The 19824-nt window shown below is 36.7% G+C and overlaps 1 protein-coding gene and 1 pseudogene across 1 annotated transcript; one reads left to right on the top strand and one right to left on the bottom strand.

The window, feature by feature from the left end:
* The first annotated feature begins 1339 nt into the window (after nucleotides 1–1339).
* On the top strand, nucleotides 1340–15443 carry LOC149199967 (xyloglucan endotransglucosylase/hydrolase 2-like; annotated as a pseudogene).
* A 3389-nt stretch (nucleotides 15444–18832) lies between these two features.
* Nucleotides 18833–19513, bottom strand: LOC149199966 (uncharacterized). The gene has a single exon (XM_089400792.1). The coding sequence runs from the start codon at nucleotides 19511–19513 to the stop codon at nucleotides 18833–18835; it is 681 nt and encodes a 226-aa protein (XP_089256918.1).
* Between the last annotated feature and the right edge of the window lie 311 nt (nucleotides 19514–19824).

The raw sequence follows: 19824 nt of genomic DNA, 5'->3' as shown, positions 1-19824 counted from the left end.
TAAAATTACCAACTAGGACAGATTTAACAAAATTTGGTTGGCACAATTATTTTCATTGTTAATGTTTGTTGAGTTATATATACTCCACTTAAATTTATTGATCTATATACATTTTGGTTGAATTAAGTTATATATACATTATTTATATTTATTGAGTTATATACATTTGGATTGAAAGGAGTTATATATATTTGAATTGAATTTGTGTATTATCTTTATCTATATCTATATAAAACTGTTAAATTAACATTAAATTGATATAGTTTCCTTATTTAAGATTTTAACACTCTTAATAATAATATATTAAGATAAAATATAACAATATCTACTAATCTACCCATTGAAGTGGAGCAGTACAATGTCGCGAGTCCATTATTTTACAATAAATGTTTATCATGGCTATTGGGAAAAAAGAAAACTGTACTAGGAAGCATGGTATAATATTCATCGAACTGATCAAGAGTTGTTAATTCTCGTCAATATCTTATAGCCGACATTGTTTTCCTTTTCCCTGATACTTTCCAGCGTCGGTTTCCAGCAAGACCTCTTGATTTCACCAACTTCTCATAATCCTTCTGCAATTCAGGAGTATGGCAGAGCCTACGCTTACCATCTACAGAATCTCTACCCTTTGCACGCTCGCTTTCATCAATGTTAAGCCTAATGATTTCGATAAGCTTTGTAACAAACTCTGGGCAGACTCTGATCCGAAGGCCTCCGCCAACATCGCTCTTCTGTATGTCAAAGGGGTGGCAGAGAAAAGAATCACTTTTGATTCTGCGGAGCAGAGCTGATATGCAAGCACTGGAATTACTAGGTAGTGGAGCTTTTGACAGCGACGGTGGCAATATTAAGGAAGCCAACAATAGGAGAGATAAGGGAGAGTGAAAGAATGTTGGAATATTAATTCCAACTGCCATGCAGGACCAGCGATTTACTTCATGGAAATACACTATCAGGAGGAAAAAACACTCCATAACCATCAAAAATCAAAATCGCAGGCTTAAAGGTTCAATTCGCGACAGATGTTGGATCTGGCCGGAGGCAGGTAGCGGCAGGACATTGCCGATCAGCAATTGCCGATGGGCATATCGGTGAGTCGGCGTATCGGCGGGATGGAGCATCGGAGGTATCGGCGGTAGAATTGCGATGAGCGATTGCCGATATCATATCGGCGCTTTCATATGGGCAGGGCCTTTCGCACAGTTATGTTTGCGATCCGATGAGCCGGACCCGACCGTTATATATGCTCTATCGCATAATATTTCAGTTCCGCCAGCGGCCAATTTTCCCGTGTTTTGAAATGTTTTCCAAGCATAGGTTAAAATGCATCGCATCAATGAATATCGCATTGGCAGGTCGTAAATCGGCATTTCGCTATGCGATGGTACGATGTTGTGATAAGCCACGCATTAAATTCCGATAGGATATTTTCAGCCGAGTAATCAATGAAATTTACTGCGGTTGGTAAATGTAGGTAGGATATTTTTTTTCTATCTTATCGTTTAAAATTAGATATGATTTTAACATATATAGGTGTAATGAACAACAGTTCAGTTAGGAGAGAAATTTTTGAAGAATCGGAGAGTTTTTCTTTTGCAACGCACAACAGTGCTGGAATTGTAATTTTCTGAGATAGTGAATTTAGTTTCTGGAACTGAAGCGTTCCTGTTGTAACCCCTCTGAAGAGGAAGACTATTCTGTAACAGTTTTTTTTATGATTAAGATCTTGTATTAAGAAACAGAGCATTGTTCTCTGTGCAATTTCTTTTGTGTTTGAAATTATCAGAAATTTCCAACATGGTATCAGAGCTAGTCTAGGCACTCAGTGAGTCAAAAAACAAAGTCTTTTTTTTCACTGTAGGAGCTGTAAGAAACTTATTGAGCAGAGAAAGTTTTTTGCTTTTTTTATACAGTCAGTATCTCTTCTTTATTTATATAGGTTAAGATGGCAAACGCTGGGATTGGTTTGACAAATTCCCAACTGCCACAGTTTAATGGGAAAAATTACAGTTATTGGTCCATAACAATGAAAGCATTGTTTGCTTCTCAAGGAATATGGGAGCTGGTTGAAACTGGCTATGCTGAACCTACAGATGCAACAACATTGGCTGCTTTGACAGTAGTAGAAAGAGACCAGTTGAAGAGCGACAGGAAGAAGGATGCCAAAGCCCTCTTTTTTCTCTTCCAATCAGTACATGAAAGTGTTTTTCCATGGATTGCAGCAGCAACAAAATCCAAGGAGGCATGGGATATTCTCAAAACTGCCTATCAAGGCATGGAGAAGGTGAAGACTGCAAAGTTGCAGATGTTGAGGAGAGACTTTGAAACACTCAGCATGAAGGAATATGATACAATAGATTCATTCTTCACTCAGGTTATTGGGTTGATAACCCAGATAAGATCTCATGGTGAGATTCTTGAAGAAAGAAGGATTGTAGAGAAGATCTTGAGATGTTTACCCTCAAGGTTTGAAGTTGTTGTGGTAGCAATAGAAGAAACAAAGGATATCTCACAATTCATAGTAGATGAACTGAGTGCTTCTCTTATGTCTCATGAACACAGACTGAATAGAGGAACAGATTCCTCTTTTGAGCAAGCATTCAAGACTCAGATGTCTTTTGGCCAAAGAAAAGGTCGAGGTAGAGCAAATAACAGAGGTCGTGGAAGAAGCCAAAACAGAGGCAGAAATAATCCTGCGAGCACAAGCGGAAGGAGCTGCAATCAAAACCAAGATGAATGTTCAAGCAAACAGCAAGCTCATGGACAAAGGTATGACAAATCCCAAGTCCAATGTCATTATTGTAAGAAATATGGGCACTACGCCAATGAATGTAGGAAAAAACAAAATGACATGAATAGTAGGCAGAATGCTAATTTTGCAAATGAAGAAGATAAGAATCCAAAGATTGTGTTGTTAACATGTAACATTGCACAAGAAAAACAAGAAGATTTTTGGTTCTTAGACTCAGGTTGTAGTAATCACATGACTGGAAATATTGAAATGTTTGCCAATCTGGATGAAAATGTGAAATCTGAGGTAACAACAGGAACTGATAGTAAGATATCTGTCAAGGGTAAGGGCAGAGTCAGTATCCAAGCAAGAAATGGAGAACAAATGATTGTGCCAGAAGTATACTATGTACCTGGTCTGAAATGTAATCTTTTGAGCATTGGACAACTCATTAACAAAGGTTACAATGTGTTCTTCAAAGATGATATGTGTACAATCAGAGACATACCTCCAAGTAAGAAGATCATTGCACAGGTGCAGATGACCAGCAATAGAATGTTTCCTCTCAAACTCAGGGCATATTTGAAGGAAGGAAGAACTATTGCAGCTGTAACACAAGAAGTCCTTCAGGAACAAGTGAAAGATGAGAGTTGGTTGTGGCACTTGAGATTTGGACATCTCAATTACGGAGGCTTGAATCTGTTGCACAGAAAGGGAATGGTAAAGGGATTGTCATTGATCGAGAAACCGGACAGCCTTTGTGAAGGCTGCATCTTAGGCAAGCAACACAAAGAAAGCTTTCCAGCAGGAAAGAGTATAAGGGCAAAAACACCCTTGAAAATTATTCACTCTGATGTGTGTGGACTGATGCAAATACCATCATTTGCTGAAAATAAATATGTTTTAACTTTCATTGATGATTACACCAGAAATACATGGGTGTATATGTTGAAACAGAAGAGTGAAGTGTTTGAGAAATTCTGCCACTTCAAAACTCTTGTTGAAAAGCAGTGTGGGCATTATATCAAAGTGCTCAGAACAGATAGAGGAGGAGAGTACATCTCCAAAGACTTTCTGCATTTTTGCAGAGAGAATGGCATACAAAAGCAGTTCACCACGAGGTATTCACCTCAGCAAAACGGTGTTGCCGAAAGGAAGAATAGGACCATTCTTGATATGGTCAGAAGTATGCTGAGGGCAAAACACTTGCCGCATGAGTATTGGGCAAAAGTTGTTGCGCAGTTTATATCTTGAATAGATGCCCAACTAAAGATGTCATGAAAAAAATACCAGAAGAAGCATGGAGTGGTCAAAAGCAAACTGTCACTCACATGAGAGTATTCGGTTGTGTTGCATATGCACATGTACTGGATCAGCTAAGGAAGAAGCTTGACAGTAAGGGGGAGAAGTGTGTCTTTATTGGCTATTGTGAGGAGTCAAAAGCATACAAACTCTATAATCCATCCACCAAGAAATTGATAGTAAGCAGAGATGTGCAGTTCACTGAAGATGAAACTTGGGATGGAAGTTAAGAAAAGACAGTGAATGTGAAGACAATAGTGTCTCACGAAGAAGAAGAGGAAGGGATAGCATCAAATAATCCTTCCTTGGTGGCTCCTCCTCAACCGCAACAAGTACAGCAAACCACACCACAAGCTAAAATTCGAACAGCCTTGAGAAGTCAAGATAGTGCTTCTCCAAGCACATCAAAGGGATCAGAAATACCCTCAAGTTCGGATGGAACTCCAAGCACACTAAGAAGACCAAGATTCAAAAATCTGAATGAGATCTATGAACAAGGAGAGATGCTGTAAATGAAGATAAATGGATTGAAGCAATGAATGAAGAAATTGGTGCAATAGAGAAGAGTAAAACATCGGAGTTAGTGGACCTCCCTGTAGGCAAAGATGCCATTGGAGTTAAGTGGGTCTCTAAGACCAAAAGCAATGCTGAAGGCAAGATTGACAGGCACAAAGCAAGACTTGTCGTGAAAGGCTACAAGCAGCAACAAGGCAAAGACTATGATGAAACCTTTGCACCAATAGCAAGGATGGAAACAGTGAGAACAGTGTTGTCTATTGCGGCACAACACAAATGGAAGATTTATTAGATGGATGTTAAATCTGCATTCCTGAATGGAGTGTTAAAAGAAGAGGTTTATGTTGAACAACCTCTGGGCTATGAAGTTGAAGCCCAAAAGCATAAAGTCTGCAAACTGAAGAAGGCTCTTTATGGGCTGAAGCAAGCTCCAAGAGCATGGTACAGCAGAATAGATGTTTATCTGATTGAGAATGGGTTTGACAAGTGTGATGGTGAACCCACACTCTACATAAAGGAGAATGACGGTAAGATTCTTATTGTTGTTTTATATGTAGATGATTTGATTTTTACCAGCAATGGTGCTTCTCTCATTGTTGATTTTAAAGCAGTCATGAAAAGTGAATTTGAAATGACTGACTTGGGCTTCTTAAGATATTTTCTTGGAATTGAAGTAGACCAAAGTGAAAATGGTGTTTTCATTTCTCAAGTTAAATATGTAGAAGCAGTGTTAAAGAGATTTAACATGCAGAATAGCAAGGCAGCTGTGACTCCAACTGTAATGGGGTTGAAATTAACCAAAGAAGACAGTAGCAAGGATTTTGATCCAAAATTGTACAAGAGCATAGTTGGCAGTCTTATGTACTTAACTGCAACTAGGCTGGACATTACGCACGCTATGAGTTTAATCTCCAGATTTATGGAAAGACCGAAAGAGACTCATTGGTAGGCAGCCAAGAGGATTCTAAGGTATGTGAGTGGAACGAAGGGGTTTGGTATTTTATACTCCTCTTCTGAAAGTTTCATGTTGACAAGGTTTGGTATTTTATACTCCTCTTCTGAAAGTTTCATGTAGACAGGTTACACTGACAGTGATTGGGCTGGAAGTGTTGATGATAGGAAAAACACATCTGGATATGTGTTTCGTATGGGATCGGGAGCCATCTCATGGGCTTCCAAGAAGCAATCAGTTGTGTCTTTGTCAACAGCAGAGGCAGAGTATGTGGCAGCAATAGTAGCGGCATGCCAAGCGGTGTGGCTGAGAAGAGTTCTCAGAGAATTGTGTCATAAACAAGAAAAGGGCACAACCATTTACTATGACAATAGCTCTGCAATAGCATTGTCAAAAAACTCTGTTTTTCATAAAAGGACAAAGCACATAGACACCAAATTTCACTTCATACGTGAATTGGTTAACAATGGTGAGATTATTTTGCAGCACTGCAGAACAGAGGATCAGTTAGCTGACATGTTGATAAAACCATTGGCAAAGAAAAGTTTTGATCACTTCAGGAAATGTCTGGGTATGACTGAACGCCCAGCAGTTGAAATTAAAGGGGAGTGTTGGAATATTAATTCCAACTGCCGTGCAGGACCAGCAATTTACTTCACGGAAATACACTATCGGGAGGCAAAAACACTCCAGAACCATCAAAAATCAAAATCGCAGGCTTAAAGGTTCAATTCGCGACAGCCGTTGGATCTGGCCGATCAACGGTCCAGATCGCGTCGGCAGATCGCAATCGGAGGAGGCAGGCAGCGGCAGCGATGTGGGACATTGCCGATCAGCAATCGCCGATGGGCATATCGGCGAGTCGGCGTATCGGCGGGATGGAGCATCGGAGGTATCGGCGGTAGCATTGCGATGAGCGATCGCCGATATCACATCGGCGTGTCGCTATCGGCGCTTTCATATGGGCAGGGCCTTTCGCACAGTTATGTTTGCGATCCGATGAGCCGGACCCGACCGTTATATATGCTCTATCGCATAATATTTCAGTTCCGCCAACGGCCAATTTTCCCATGTTTTGAAATGTTTTCCAAGCATAGGTTAAAATGCATCGCATCAATGAATATCGCATTGATAGGTCGTAAATCGGCATTTTTCTATGCGATGGTACGATGTTGTGATAAGCCATGCATTAAATTCCGATAGGATATTTTTAGCCGAGTAATCAATGAAATTTACTGCGGTTGGTAAATGTAGGTAGGATATTTTTTTTCTATCTTATCGTTTAAAATCAGATATGATTTTAACATATATAGGTGTAATGAAAGATATGATTTTAACATATATAGGTGTAATGAAAAGCAGTTCAGTTAGGAGAGAAATTTGATATGATTTTAACATATATAGGTGTAATGAAAGATATGATTTTAACATATATAGGTGTAATGAAAAACAGTTCAGTTAGGAGAGAAATTTTTGAAGAATCGGAGAGTTTTTCTTCTGCAAATGCACAGCAGTGTTGGAATTGTAATTTTCTGAGATAGTGAATTTAGTTTTTGGAACTGAAGCGTTCCTTTTGTAGCCCCTCTGAAGAGGAAGACTATTCTGTAACAGTTTTTTTTTATGTTTAAGATCCTGTATTAAGAAACAGAACGTTGTTCTCTCTGTGCAATTTCTTTTGTGTTTGAAATTATCAGAAATTCCGACAAAGAAGTGTTGGGTAGAAGGAAGTATTTGCTGCCCACCTTCAGTTGGTCATTTGGAGAAAGAGCAGCCGTCTTCTGCCCGATGTAGAATGACTCGGAGTGACATAGTAAATGTTGAGGGAATTCCTCAATGATTTGGGCTGCGCTCAGGGGTTTACGAAAGTTTTGATGGGTACCATCTGAGCAAACCAGCTGAATGGTTTCCTTCTTACCCACCGTCAGAATGGTTTCCTTGTTATTACGCATTGTCACGCAGGACGTATGGTTTCCCATATTCTCTTCCGTCTGTTATGTGCGCAGCAACAGCAGGGAGATACAGCATAGGAACGCAGAAACGGCGCCGTGTTTATATATAAATTGTAAAAGCAGTTTCCATGGAGTAGAGGAGAGATGTGAAGGATTAGGGTAAATCACAGTATTCCACGTTACTGAGTCAGCAAGTCGTCGATTTTATTTATTATATTCGGTAGATCCATCCCATCCACCCTTTTATCCGAATGGGGCAAGACCGTCGGCTTTACCTTTCCGGATTCCCCATTAGTTTTATCAGATGGAGTGGGCATCCATGGAGTTTCAAAGTCTTTGCCGTCGGCATCCAAACCACAATTCTTGAAATTCAATGGACGAGAGGAGGAGAACCTCAACCTTGGATTGTTCAGAGTATATGATTTCAAGCTCCATGGGGACGTTTACCTAATCTAGTCTTACAGAGACATCACCGCATGCAAAGAAGACTTTATTGCTGAAAAAAGTTGCCCTTTAAGTATATGATTTCAAGCTCCATGGGGACGTTTACCGAATCTAGTCTTACAGAGACATCACCGCATGCAACGAAGACTTTATTGCTGGAAAAAAGTTGCCCTTTAACGAATGTACTTTGCTTAGAAACAAATAGGAGGAGCCCAGCGTTGGACAACATTAGCACGTGCATTGAAAAATGGGACAAAGTTCAGGGCGCTTCACAGTTACAGTGAAGCAAAGCCACTGAACCCCTCCGAAAATCTCTCTGCATAAAGAAGCCGTGTTATATGGAAAATGCACTTTACCATAAGAAACTGTGAAGCAAAGCCACTGAACCCCTCCGAAAATCTCTCTGCATAAAGAAGCCGTGTTATATGGAAAATGCACTTTACCATAAGAAACTATTAAAGCAATTTATTGTGGACGATTCAACAAAGTTTGAGGTATCAAATATTTGTAGTGATATGTTGACCATGATTTTTTTTAACTCACGACGATTAAAATGGCTGGGCCATGGAGGACCAAAGATAAAGAAATTTAATAATTATGTCTTACTTTGTACTATTTTACACTTTCAAATTTAATGTTAGATGATTCACCAATGGTCATCATTAATAGTTAATAATTAAGTTCATTAATAGTTAATAATTAAGTTAATAGTGAGTTTATAGTTAATAATAATTTCAGTTAATATTTAATAATAATTAACAAAAACAAATTAACAGTTTAAGTCATGGCAAACTTATTTTCATTGTTTGCCTTTAGTTCGACGTGCGGGAGAAATTTTCTATGAGGTTTTTAGAATTCATTTTCAATGATAAGAATAGGTGCAACAAATTTGATTATGTGACATGGACTCACGAGTAGGCCATAAGTAGACTACGGGGCACAAAATTGGCAGCGACTCCTTTGGAAAGATCTACTTAGGTTTTGCTCCCGTTTTTTTTTTTTCATTTGAAGGGTAACAATTTCGTTCGCTTTATAACATCTTAATTCGTTTAGTGTTGAGGAATTTTAAGGGAATTATAGGGTTTAATATGGTAGACTTGGGAAATTTAATTGATTTTTTGGGTGAATTATAAGTACTAATGACCAAACAAACAAGGAAGTTGTTATTAAATTGGTAAGTTCTTTGCATCATCCATGATTCAACTCAATTAAAAGTACATAATGGAAAAATATAATTAATATTTTAGTTAGAGTTTATAGTTCGATTTTCTGGTTTGTGCTTTGTTTTAATGTTTAGATTGTGCTCTGGTTTTTTTTTTTTGGATATTTGTATGTATAAATCACAATATTTAACATGATGAAATCACCTTATCATGTTTTACAATTTGGGAACTAGAAATAAACAAGTGTACATGTGGATACAATGTGTGAGAAGTCACGTAATCAAAGGACACAAAAGAAGATCATAAAGCTTGTGCTCTTACCCCTATCACACTTTAAATTGCATCCTTGCACTATGAGTTAGATGTTGGATAATTCCATTTTCCAAGCAGTAGAATGGAACCAATATTTTCATATTCAATGGGTTAACTTTTTAAAAATGTTCCAAAAAGATACAACCAACCAATTTAGTCCAAAGTGTTTTTCTCTTTCTTATACGGGCAGTCCCAATATTTTCATATTCAATGGGTTAACTTTTTAAAAATGTTCCAAAAAGATACAACCAACCAATTTAGTCCAAAGTGTTTTTCTCTTTCTTATACGGGCAGTCATACGTGTCATGAGCAAGTATGATATAAGATTAAAATAAGATGTTTCTCAATTGTTTAAACTTGGATGGTGTGCATGAGAGACAAATTTAATTATTATTGAATTCCTTCTTACCGATATTATAAATATGTATAAAAATATGATAGTTTCAAACATTCAACCAAATATTTTGTGCTTACCTAAGTCCATGAGTTAAAAGTTTCAATAAGTTCTTAGTTTGATGAGTGTTTGAAAGAATGGCTCCATTTTATGAGAGTGCTCACAACAACCTTCCCAGTCGAGGTAAGTCTTTTCTTACCGTCGAGTGTTCAAGAACTTGTCAAGAAGAAAAATGAAACAATACCAAAAAAGTTTATAAAAAGGACAAAGAAAAACCAGCACAAAATTCAATATTTGATCATCAACTCGACATCCCCATCATTGACATGGCCAAGCTTTTAGAAGGATTGCAGAGAGAAGGAGAGATTAAGAAAATTGTTCAGGCTTGTGAAGAATGAGGATTCTTCGAGGTATCATTTTAGTGATTCGTTCTTTCTTGGTATCATGAGGTGTTTGGGAATATATAATTAAATATATTGTGATGGGATTTTTGTAGGTTGTGTTGGTATTTGAGCCCATTAATTATATAAATAAGAAAGAAATGCACAGAAATGAGAAATTAAATCACACAAGGAATTTACGTGGTAAAACCCTAACAATGTGTCAAGGGAACTTCCACGAGGCAATGGATTGGAATTCTTATTACTCAAGGTCCAAAAATGAGTCTCCAACCATTACATCGACCCTCTTAGGCAACATCATTTTTATTACGAAGACTTCATTACATAATTCCCTATGGTTATGTAACATGTCATTTTTAATATGAAGACTTCGTTACATAACTCACTATGGTTACCTTGCTACATAACTCCCTATGCTTATGCAACTATTTGAACGACAAACTCAGTTTTACTAAGACAATTACATTTTTAACAATTGTTGTCATTCTTTGTTGGAAACAATGTTAATACTGAGAGGGGGTGAATCAATATAAGGATACTTTTTAACTCTTTATGCCAATTTACTTTTATTATTTAAACTTGGCAATCATTCACATAATCAGCAACAACATAAAATATGGAAGCAATATGAAGTCAACATACAAGTACACAACATGAACATCATACACATGAGACACAAGGTTTTACGTGGAAACCCTTTTGGGAAAATACCACCAAAGCTTGTTGTTGTTATTGATGTAAAATAAGAGCACCTACTATATTACATCAATCTTTTTTGTGAGCCACCACTCATAGGAAGCACCAACTCCCTTTGACTGTTTGCTAGCACCCACTAGCAAGAAGCACAAACTCCCTCTTTTTGTAGATCCCTATCCAGCTTACCAGAAGCACCACGTAAAGCACCAACTTCAAGGATTTGTTGTAAGCACCAACTTGCAACTCCTTGGATGTATGCAAGCACCAACTTGCAAGAGGAACCAACCCCCAAGTCTTCTCAAGCACCAATTAGAGATGGAAGCACCAACTTCCTATATGTAGATTCCAACCTAAACTCAAATAGGAACTGAATGTTTTCTGTAATTTGGCAACCACTCTGCCTGATGTCGGCTATGTTCTCTTCATAGCCTTCGGCCCAAGCAGCACTCTCTACACCTCTACTTTCTCTGCTCAGTCTGTAGCAACAAACTAATCTGCTTAACAACACTCACTCATCACAACTCCTCACAACACTCTAATGTTCTTAGCCCTCTCCATAATCTGTAGCAACACAATGTTTCACTCACAACACTCACCATCTCAACCAAGCCACGCAATCCTTTCTTCTCTCTTCTCTTCAACTACATACAATCAACTCTCAGCCTTACACACCATAACATACGTTCACTCGGCCTTATTTACACATCACAGGCACCTTCGGCCTTACTGACACAACAACACAACTTCTCTCGGGGTCTCTTACCTCTGCATAGGCACTCTTTGCCTTCTTTGCAAAACTGGCTCTCTCATCCTTGCACGACAGGCGCACACACCCAGAGATTTTCCACATAACTGTATTGCAGCAATGTTACTTCTCCCACTTTGCTCATCTAAGCTCTTGGGTTTTGTTCCTCTGCTTCCCATTAATCGATGTTTCCACTCCTGTCTTGTATCCACACTGCCTAAGTGTACTTTAGCATGGCTTTTCCATTCTGCTGTTGTGTTTGTCTTGGTCTCTTCCAAAGAATTAAACATGAGAATGACCACTTGACTGTTTCTCGATACTAAGAATGAATTCTCAGTCCACCTACACACTCCAACCAGGCATAGTCCTCTCTGTGTACAACTCTCCTATCACTAAGGTTCTCAATGCTTATTCATGGTTTCACGCAGTCTTTGTTGTACTTCAACATGGCTTATTTGTGGACCATTGTCCTCGTTGCGTTGTCTTACCTCAAGGAAGACCCAACACTCTTTCCTAAAGAATGTGGTCCTTGTTGCCTTGAATCAGCAATATTTGTGTCGCAATTAACTTCAACTAATCTTAATTCTTCTTTGATGAAAAAATGTGGTATTCAATCCAAGCAAAATGATCTATTTTCCAAAATTGATATGCAACTTTGCAGGCACAGTTACTACTTTTTATATAATTAAATTGATCTTATCTCTATTCAATTCAATTAATTAGCACTACCTTGGCTCATTAGACTGAAGGTATAACTTTTGCTAACATGTTGTTGTTGTTGTTATGGATCTGTACTACTATCATCTCAAGGTCCCAAACACAATGAAATAGACTTTGAATATTTAGGCAACCTCTCTGGAGATCCCTATATTATGCACACTAATGTCTTTTCTCAAGGCCTTGGTGGGCGTGGCTTAAACTTCGACTTTCCTGGCATGATTTTCACTCTCATACCATAATTTTCCTAATAAGGTTTTGGCTAGCATCTTTGAAGTGATCTTCCCTCCCATTAGTTCAAGCCCAACTTATATGCCACTTTTTTCTTTAAAGTGGAGAGGGTTTTCAAACAGATAAAGTGATAACTTTCCAACAACAAAATATCTGAATCTACTATTGATAATTCCCACACGAATACCCTTAATTGGAAACCATAGAAAAAGCTCCTATGCAATGATGCTTGAAACCCACCAATATGACCATATATGAGACTACCCTTTACAATTTTCTCATGGTGGACCTGATTCTCTAACTTAGCATAATAAGGATTATCCAAATGAACTTTGAGGTTCCCCTATTCCTCCACTATAAAGCTCTTCACAACATTGGGAAGGATGCCTTTTGGCAGTATTTTACCAAATAGCCAAGACTAATGTCAGTGATTTTCCAGCAATTAGATGACACCATGTCTTTTATATATGGACAAAATTATTGCAAACTGGACAATTTTTTTCTGAAGCAACTACTGCCTAATGTAGGCCTAATGGAACTTGCAATTCCACTTCAAATTGCCTAGCCTACCTCTTTTCTCATACTCTTTTTGTCAAATGTTATATCTGACTTCAATCCATGGAACCTGAAAATAATACTTTATATTCGAGTAGAAGCTTTGTTTGTTTTTAAGAACCTGGAAATCATCTCCTCACTAAATCTTTTACTTAACATAATGAGCCTATTATTATAGAGTCAATGGTTCCTCATATGAAATGTTACCAATATTTAGACACATAGTTGCATTGTATTGATCATGTAGATTGACTATTTTTGAGAGCATATAGTTTCTTCTGGTGTTAGCACTTGCTCAAATTTAATTCTTAAATGGCTTTCAATGCTAATAAAATCTATAGCCCTTTGCATTGTGAATGTGCAAGAAGTATCCAACCATAAATATCGTTAACAAGGAATCCTTAATGCCTCAGGAAATTGATAAACAACACCACATTCTCACTAGAGACAACTGAGTAAATGCCAAAATATATAGACATGATGCTTACAATTGTCATTAATTGTTCTTCATTTAAGCTACTTGATCTTTAGATTCATTACAACCATATTTTTTTCACATGGAAAGTATAGCTCAAAAGATGACCACCATTAGCATTCTCGACTTCCACTACTCGACTCCTCATGAGCATGAGATATTTTGTAGAATAAAAACAACTTGTGTAGATCACATACTCCTTTGTGATTCTCAAAGGATGTCAAATGTATAAGCCTTAAATTCTAGAGTGGTCTCTTATGGTTTTCCCTCTTTATATTGAACAAAAACTTTTTTTCATTTTCCATAATCAATAACTTCAATATTCTTATCAGAGGGGTGACTTAAACTTTGGCTTGGTTAAATCTTACCAAGAGCTACACATCAATGGAACATGCCATGTAGAAAGAAATTTCATGGGAATATTTGTACAAACCTATGAAATATGGTAACCAACTATACAAAAAACACTTACAATGCATTAAAATCACTAAAATTTCTTGACATGAGGTGACATTTTTCGTATGTAGCTACATACAACCACTCCTTGGCATGCTCTGATGACTTCCACGCTTAACTTTCAGGGTGCTCCTTAACTATCAACAATTTTCATGCTTCTCTAATCATTTCCACACTACATTCACGTAGCACTCTGCTCTTTACAATTTAATGGCATAACCGATGTGAATTTGAAGCTCAACACCATCTTAGCATGGCACAATTTAGCTAATAACTACAATATCATGCAACTTAACATTGCAATTTCCAATTTGTAACTATGATAGTGTAATATTTAACACTGCAAACTCTAGGTCAAAACTACAACAGTGTCATGGATTTTTCTATAAATTTCCTCAAAAAAACTCTGCATTTCCTCCTCACCCTACTTGTGTTTGGATACACCATATCGCCCAGCATAATATCAAATTTTTTACTTTGAAATTGCAAATTTTTCTCTTCAAAAATAACCAATGCTCCTCTTCAAAGGTAATAGATTGTGGTATTCAATCCAAGCAAGAGTATCTATTTGCCAAAATTGATATGAAACTCTGCAGGCACAGTTACTACCTTTTATGTAATTAACTTCACCTTATTTCTATTCAATTCAATTAATTAGCACTACCTTGGTTCATTAGACTGAAGGTATAACTTCTGCTAACATGTTGTTGTTGTTGTTATGGCTCTCTGCAACTATCATCTCAAGGTCCCAAACACGACGAAATAGACTTTGAATTTCTAGGCAACCTCTCTGGAGATCCCTATATTATGCACACTAATGTCTTTGCTCAAGGCCTTGGTGGGCGTGAGCAGCAATTTTACTTGTGGTTCGACCCAACCTTGGATTTCCACACTTACTCTGTGCTCTGGACATCAAACCAAATTATGTATGTATTCTAATCACTCTTTGCATTCATTCTTTTTCTTTCAATATAATATAATACAATAAAATACAATGACCTCTCAAACTAACATGACTGTGATATTCATGCTTGTTGTTGTTCATATTTCTGTAGATGGGACTCCTGTTCGAGTGTTTAAGAACAGGGAGACAGAGTTGGGTAAAGTGGATAGCAATTATCATTATCCCAAGAGCCAAGAAATGAGGGTCTACTCCAGCCTTTGGAATGCAGATGATTGGGCAACCAGAGGTGGGCTTGTGAAGACCGACTGGACTAAAGCTCCCTTTGTTGCATCCTTCCACAATTTCAATGTTGTTGCTACTCTTCATTTGATACAGTTGTAGAGGACGATTTGGAATTGAACCAAGAGCAGAGGCTCCAACTGGTACGAAAGAAATACATGATCTATGATTACTATGCAGACACTAAGAGATTCCCCTTGGGATTTCCTGCTGAATGAAAATGACCCCTCAATTCAACTCATTTCCATTGGATTCAGTGAATGAATGCTGAATACCCGACCCTTCCACCGATTGTTTCCTTCCAATTATTAATTTCTATTAAATCTATTCTTTCATTCTTTTCAAACACACATAAACATTAACACATGCAAATTATTACACGGTATCAATCATTTTGGTACTTGTATAAGAAAACAAGATTCCTTTGATGATTCATGGCGACATTGGTTTTTGGGGTGGGGTCTTCATACACTACCCTTTTACCTTCTCAATATTTAGCACTCTTTGCTAACGCACTTGGATTGAGATAGAGACTTATTGTAGAATAAAAAATAGCTTGTGCATATCACATACTCCTTTGTCATTTTCACAGGATGTCAAATGTATAAGCCTTAAATTCTAGAGTGGTCTCTTCTGGTTTTCCCTTCTTTATATTAAACACGAGATTTTTCTCATTTTACATAATCAATAACTTCAATATTCTTATTAGAGGGGTGACTTAAACTTCGTCTTGGTTCAATATTACTAAGAGCTACACATCAATGGCACATGCCATGTAGAAAGAAATTTCATGGGAATATTTGTACCAACTTGTGAAACATGGTAACCAATTATACAAAGAACACTTACAATGCATTAAAATCACAAAAAAATCTTGACATGAGGTGACATATTGCATTTGTAGCTACATACAATCACTCCTTGGCATGCTCTAATGACTTCCACACTTCAACCTTCATGTTGCTCCTTAACTATTTCAACAATTTTCATGCTTCTCCAATAACTTTCACACTGCATTCACGTAGCACTCTTCTCTTTACAATTTATTGGCATAACTAGTGTGAATTTAAAGCTCAACACTGTGATAACATGACACATTTTAGCTAAGAACTACAATAGCATGCCACTTAACCTTGCAAATTCCAATTTGTAACTATGATAGTGTGGTGTTTTACACTGGAAATTCTAGGTCAAAAATACAACAATGCCAAGGAATTTTCTATAAATTACCTTAAAAACATGTGCATTTCCTCCTTGCCCTACTTTTGGTTGGCAACCTAGTACTGAAATTTCTATAACTTGAGGGCCTGCAATATCGATAACATTGTCGTCTCACCTTTTTCACCACAACCCTTATCAGAGAAGCCTGAATTGCAATCAGAAATGGTATTGTGTTGTTCCCATGGAGGCTAAGAGAGCCTCTTGCAACTATAGTTTGAGGCATAATCCAAGTCACTACTAGTTTCTTGTAAATAACTATGTCAAAGGAATTTCTTGGATACACCATATCACCGAGCACAATATCAAATTTTCTACTCTAAAAGTACAACTTTTTCTCTTCAGAAATAACATGTGCTCCTCTTCAAAGGCTCTGTGCATATCACTAGCTCGATCACCCTCTGTATTAGTACTTGAGGTTATTTACTTTCCCAAGCCATCACTCGACACAATATAATCATCCCATGGTATCGGCGTGAAGAACAAATAAAAAAGGTTTAGATTGAAGTAAACTTCGATCATCCAAAACACTCGACATTTGAGTTTTTCTTTTTTATCTTAGCCTTGCATGACATACAAAATCCATGGCCAATTTAATTTCTATACATATTCGCAAAATAGAACTAAAAAATTATCATTAGGACATCAAAAAAAAAAACAAAACTTTATTGTTCATGGAAGAGTAACAATATAATGCTACTCTTTCCTAACAATTTCATGCTACCCTTTCCTTTACTACTACCTTACGACTTTTCCTTTGCAACCTCAGGTGCAATTACTAGTTTACTTGTGATTAAATCATTGATAATCGCTATAATAATTACTATTCACTATTAATGAAGATATTTTATTGAATAAAATGTTTTAAATTTTTAAGTTATCTAGAATATTTGAAAAAAAGAAATATAATTAATTTTGAGTAATATTAATAATAAAATGAATATATATTAATTTTTATTAAAAATAAAGTAAATTATAAAACCCATCATATATATAATTATAATTTCTCATTTTACGTTAGACATTTGAATGTCAAAAAAAATGCAATTCTTTTATTACTTGAATTTGAAACATGGCATTTAAAAAACAATAACAAACAATATATTCCAATGTGGATAGTAACCAAAATATTTCAATTTTTAAGTCTTTTTCTAAGTTATTATCCACAAAATGTGATTTTGTTCCTTTTTAAAATTTTTGAATAAATTCACAAGTTTTTCCTTTTTTGACATTTAAATATGTAAGAATTCTGTAAATATTCTACTAGTTCGAATTTCCAAGGCATATAATATTAAAAAAACTAATAACAACAAAATATTTCAATTTAAGTTATAACTAATTTAATTTCAATTTCGAATATATAAAAATTTCAAAGTTAGCATATAATAATTTGGAAGTGAGAGTAAATATTGATTAAAATATTTCACATTTTTATAATTTTATATATACGAAAAAGACTAAAATAAATTAAATTATAACCTAGGAGTATCAAATTCTTCTAGTGTAAATTATTTCACTAAAAAAACTTGATTTTATATTCTTAATGCATATACATATAGAGTTAAAGCAATATATATCCATCATGTAATCTAGAATTAAAGGAAAATAGCTGTATATATAAATGAGTATCAAATCCTTTTTATGCTTAACCGCATCATGTAATCTATTATATGTTTGCAAAGCTATATTTATAGTAAAGATGATGTTGACATGTAACATATATCTATATATAAATAAAAAGAAAGATAAATACAAAACTAAATAAATCTATAATACATGGTTGATATTTGATATATATAAAAGATAAAGACTGAATTAGATTAGATCTGATATACAATACCAGAGAAGTATCAAATCGCTTGCGTAAAGCTTTTAAACCATAAAGGATTTGATTTTATCTTCCTCAGTGCATCATACATATGGAGTTAAAGTAGATGTATACTGATATGCATAATTCATGCCTACAGAGGTTAAACCATGATAATTTGAAAAGCACAGTATTGTAATTGCATCCAATTGTTTATGGATATGATGATTTGGGAATCCCCAACAGTGCAATGTCGCTGGTTCCTTTTTGAATTCCTAAGGATAATAGCTAAAGCAGGACTGTATCATTACATAAATTGATTTTAATAAACCAATTTTGAAAAGGTTTGTTAAGATAGGATCTAGTAATATACCAACTGAACTGGAAGTGGAGCAGGACAATGTCGCGTGTCCATTCTTTTACAATAAATGTTTATAATGGCTATTGGAAAAAAATAAAATTGTACAAGGAAGCATGGTATAAAATAGAATAGCAAGTCTTTTCCGAACTCTGTCGAATTAATTTATGCAAGAGGCAATAAAATACTCACCATTTATTGAACTGATCAAGAGTTGTTATACGTCAGTATCTCTTAATTCTCGCGAATATCTTGTGGCCAACATTGCTCTCCTTTTCCCTGATACTTTCCAGCGTCGGTTTCCAGCAATGACCTCTTGGTTTCACCAACTTCTCATAATCTTTCTGCAATTCAGGAGTATGGCAGAGCCCACGCTTACCATCTACAGAATCCCTGCCCTTTGGACGCGGTCTGCCGTCATCAACGTTAAGCCTACTGTTTTCTATAAGTTTTGTAACAAACTCTGGGCAGACTCTGATCCGAAGGCCTCCGCCAGCATCGCTCTTCTGTATGTCAAAGGGGTGGCAGAGAAGAGAAGCAATTTCGATTCTGCGGAGCGGAGCTGATACGCAAGCACTGGAATTACTAGGCAGTGGAACTTTTGAGGGCGGCGGTGGCGATATTAAGGAAGCCAGCAACAGGAGAGATAAGGGAGAGTGAAAGAAGTGTTGGGGTAGAAGGAAGTACTTGCTGCCCACCTTCAGTTGGTCATTTGGAGAAAGAGCAGCCGTCTTCTGCCCGATGTATAATGACTCGGAGTGACATACTAAATGTTGAGGGAATTCCTCAATGATTTGGGCTGCGCTCAGGGGTTTACGAAAGTTTTGATGGGTACCATCTGAGCAAACCAGCTGGATGGTTTCCTTGTTAATACCCACTGTGACGCAGGACGTATGGTTTCCCATATTCTCTTCGTCTGTTATGTGCGCAGCAACAGCAGGGAGATACAAAGAAGGAACGCAGAAATGGCGCCGTGTTTATATATAAATTGTAAAAGCAGTATACATGGAGTATAGAAGAGATGTGAAGGATTAGGGTAAATCACAGAATTCCACAATTCTTGAAATTCAATGGACAAGAGAAGGAGAACCTCCCCCTTGGATTGTTAGCGTATATATTTCAAGCTCCATGGGGACGTTTACCTAATCTGGTCTTACAGAGACAGCACCGCATGCATGGAAGACTTTCTTCCTGAAAAAAGTTGCTCTTTAACGAA

The sequence above is a fragment of the Pinus tabuliformis genome, chromosome 2_1, assembly GCF_031772625.1.
Source record: "Pinus tabuliformis cultivar Carrire ecotype Pingquan chromosome 2_1, CPIR1, whole genome shotgun sequence".
NCBI classification, from domain to species: domain Eukaryota; kingdom Viridiplantae; phylum Streptophyta; class Pinopsida; order Pinales; family Pinaceae; genus Pinus; species Pinus tabuliformis.
Note: the sequence above shows the minus strand (reverse complement) of the source record. Positions and strands in the feature narration are given on the sequence as shown.

Bases quoted from the DNA above. Each gene is read 5' to 3' on its own strand.
- LOC149199966 (XM_089400792.1), bottom strand. From the start codon at position 19,513: ATGGGAAACCATACGTCCTGCGTCACAGTGGGTATTAACAAGGAAACC.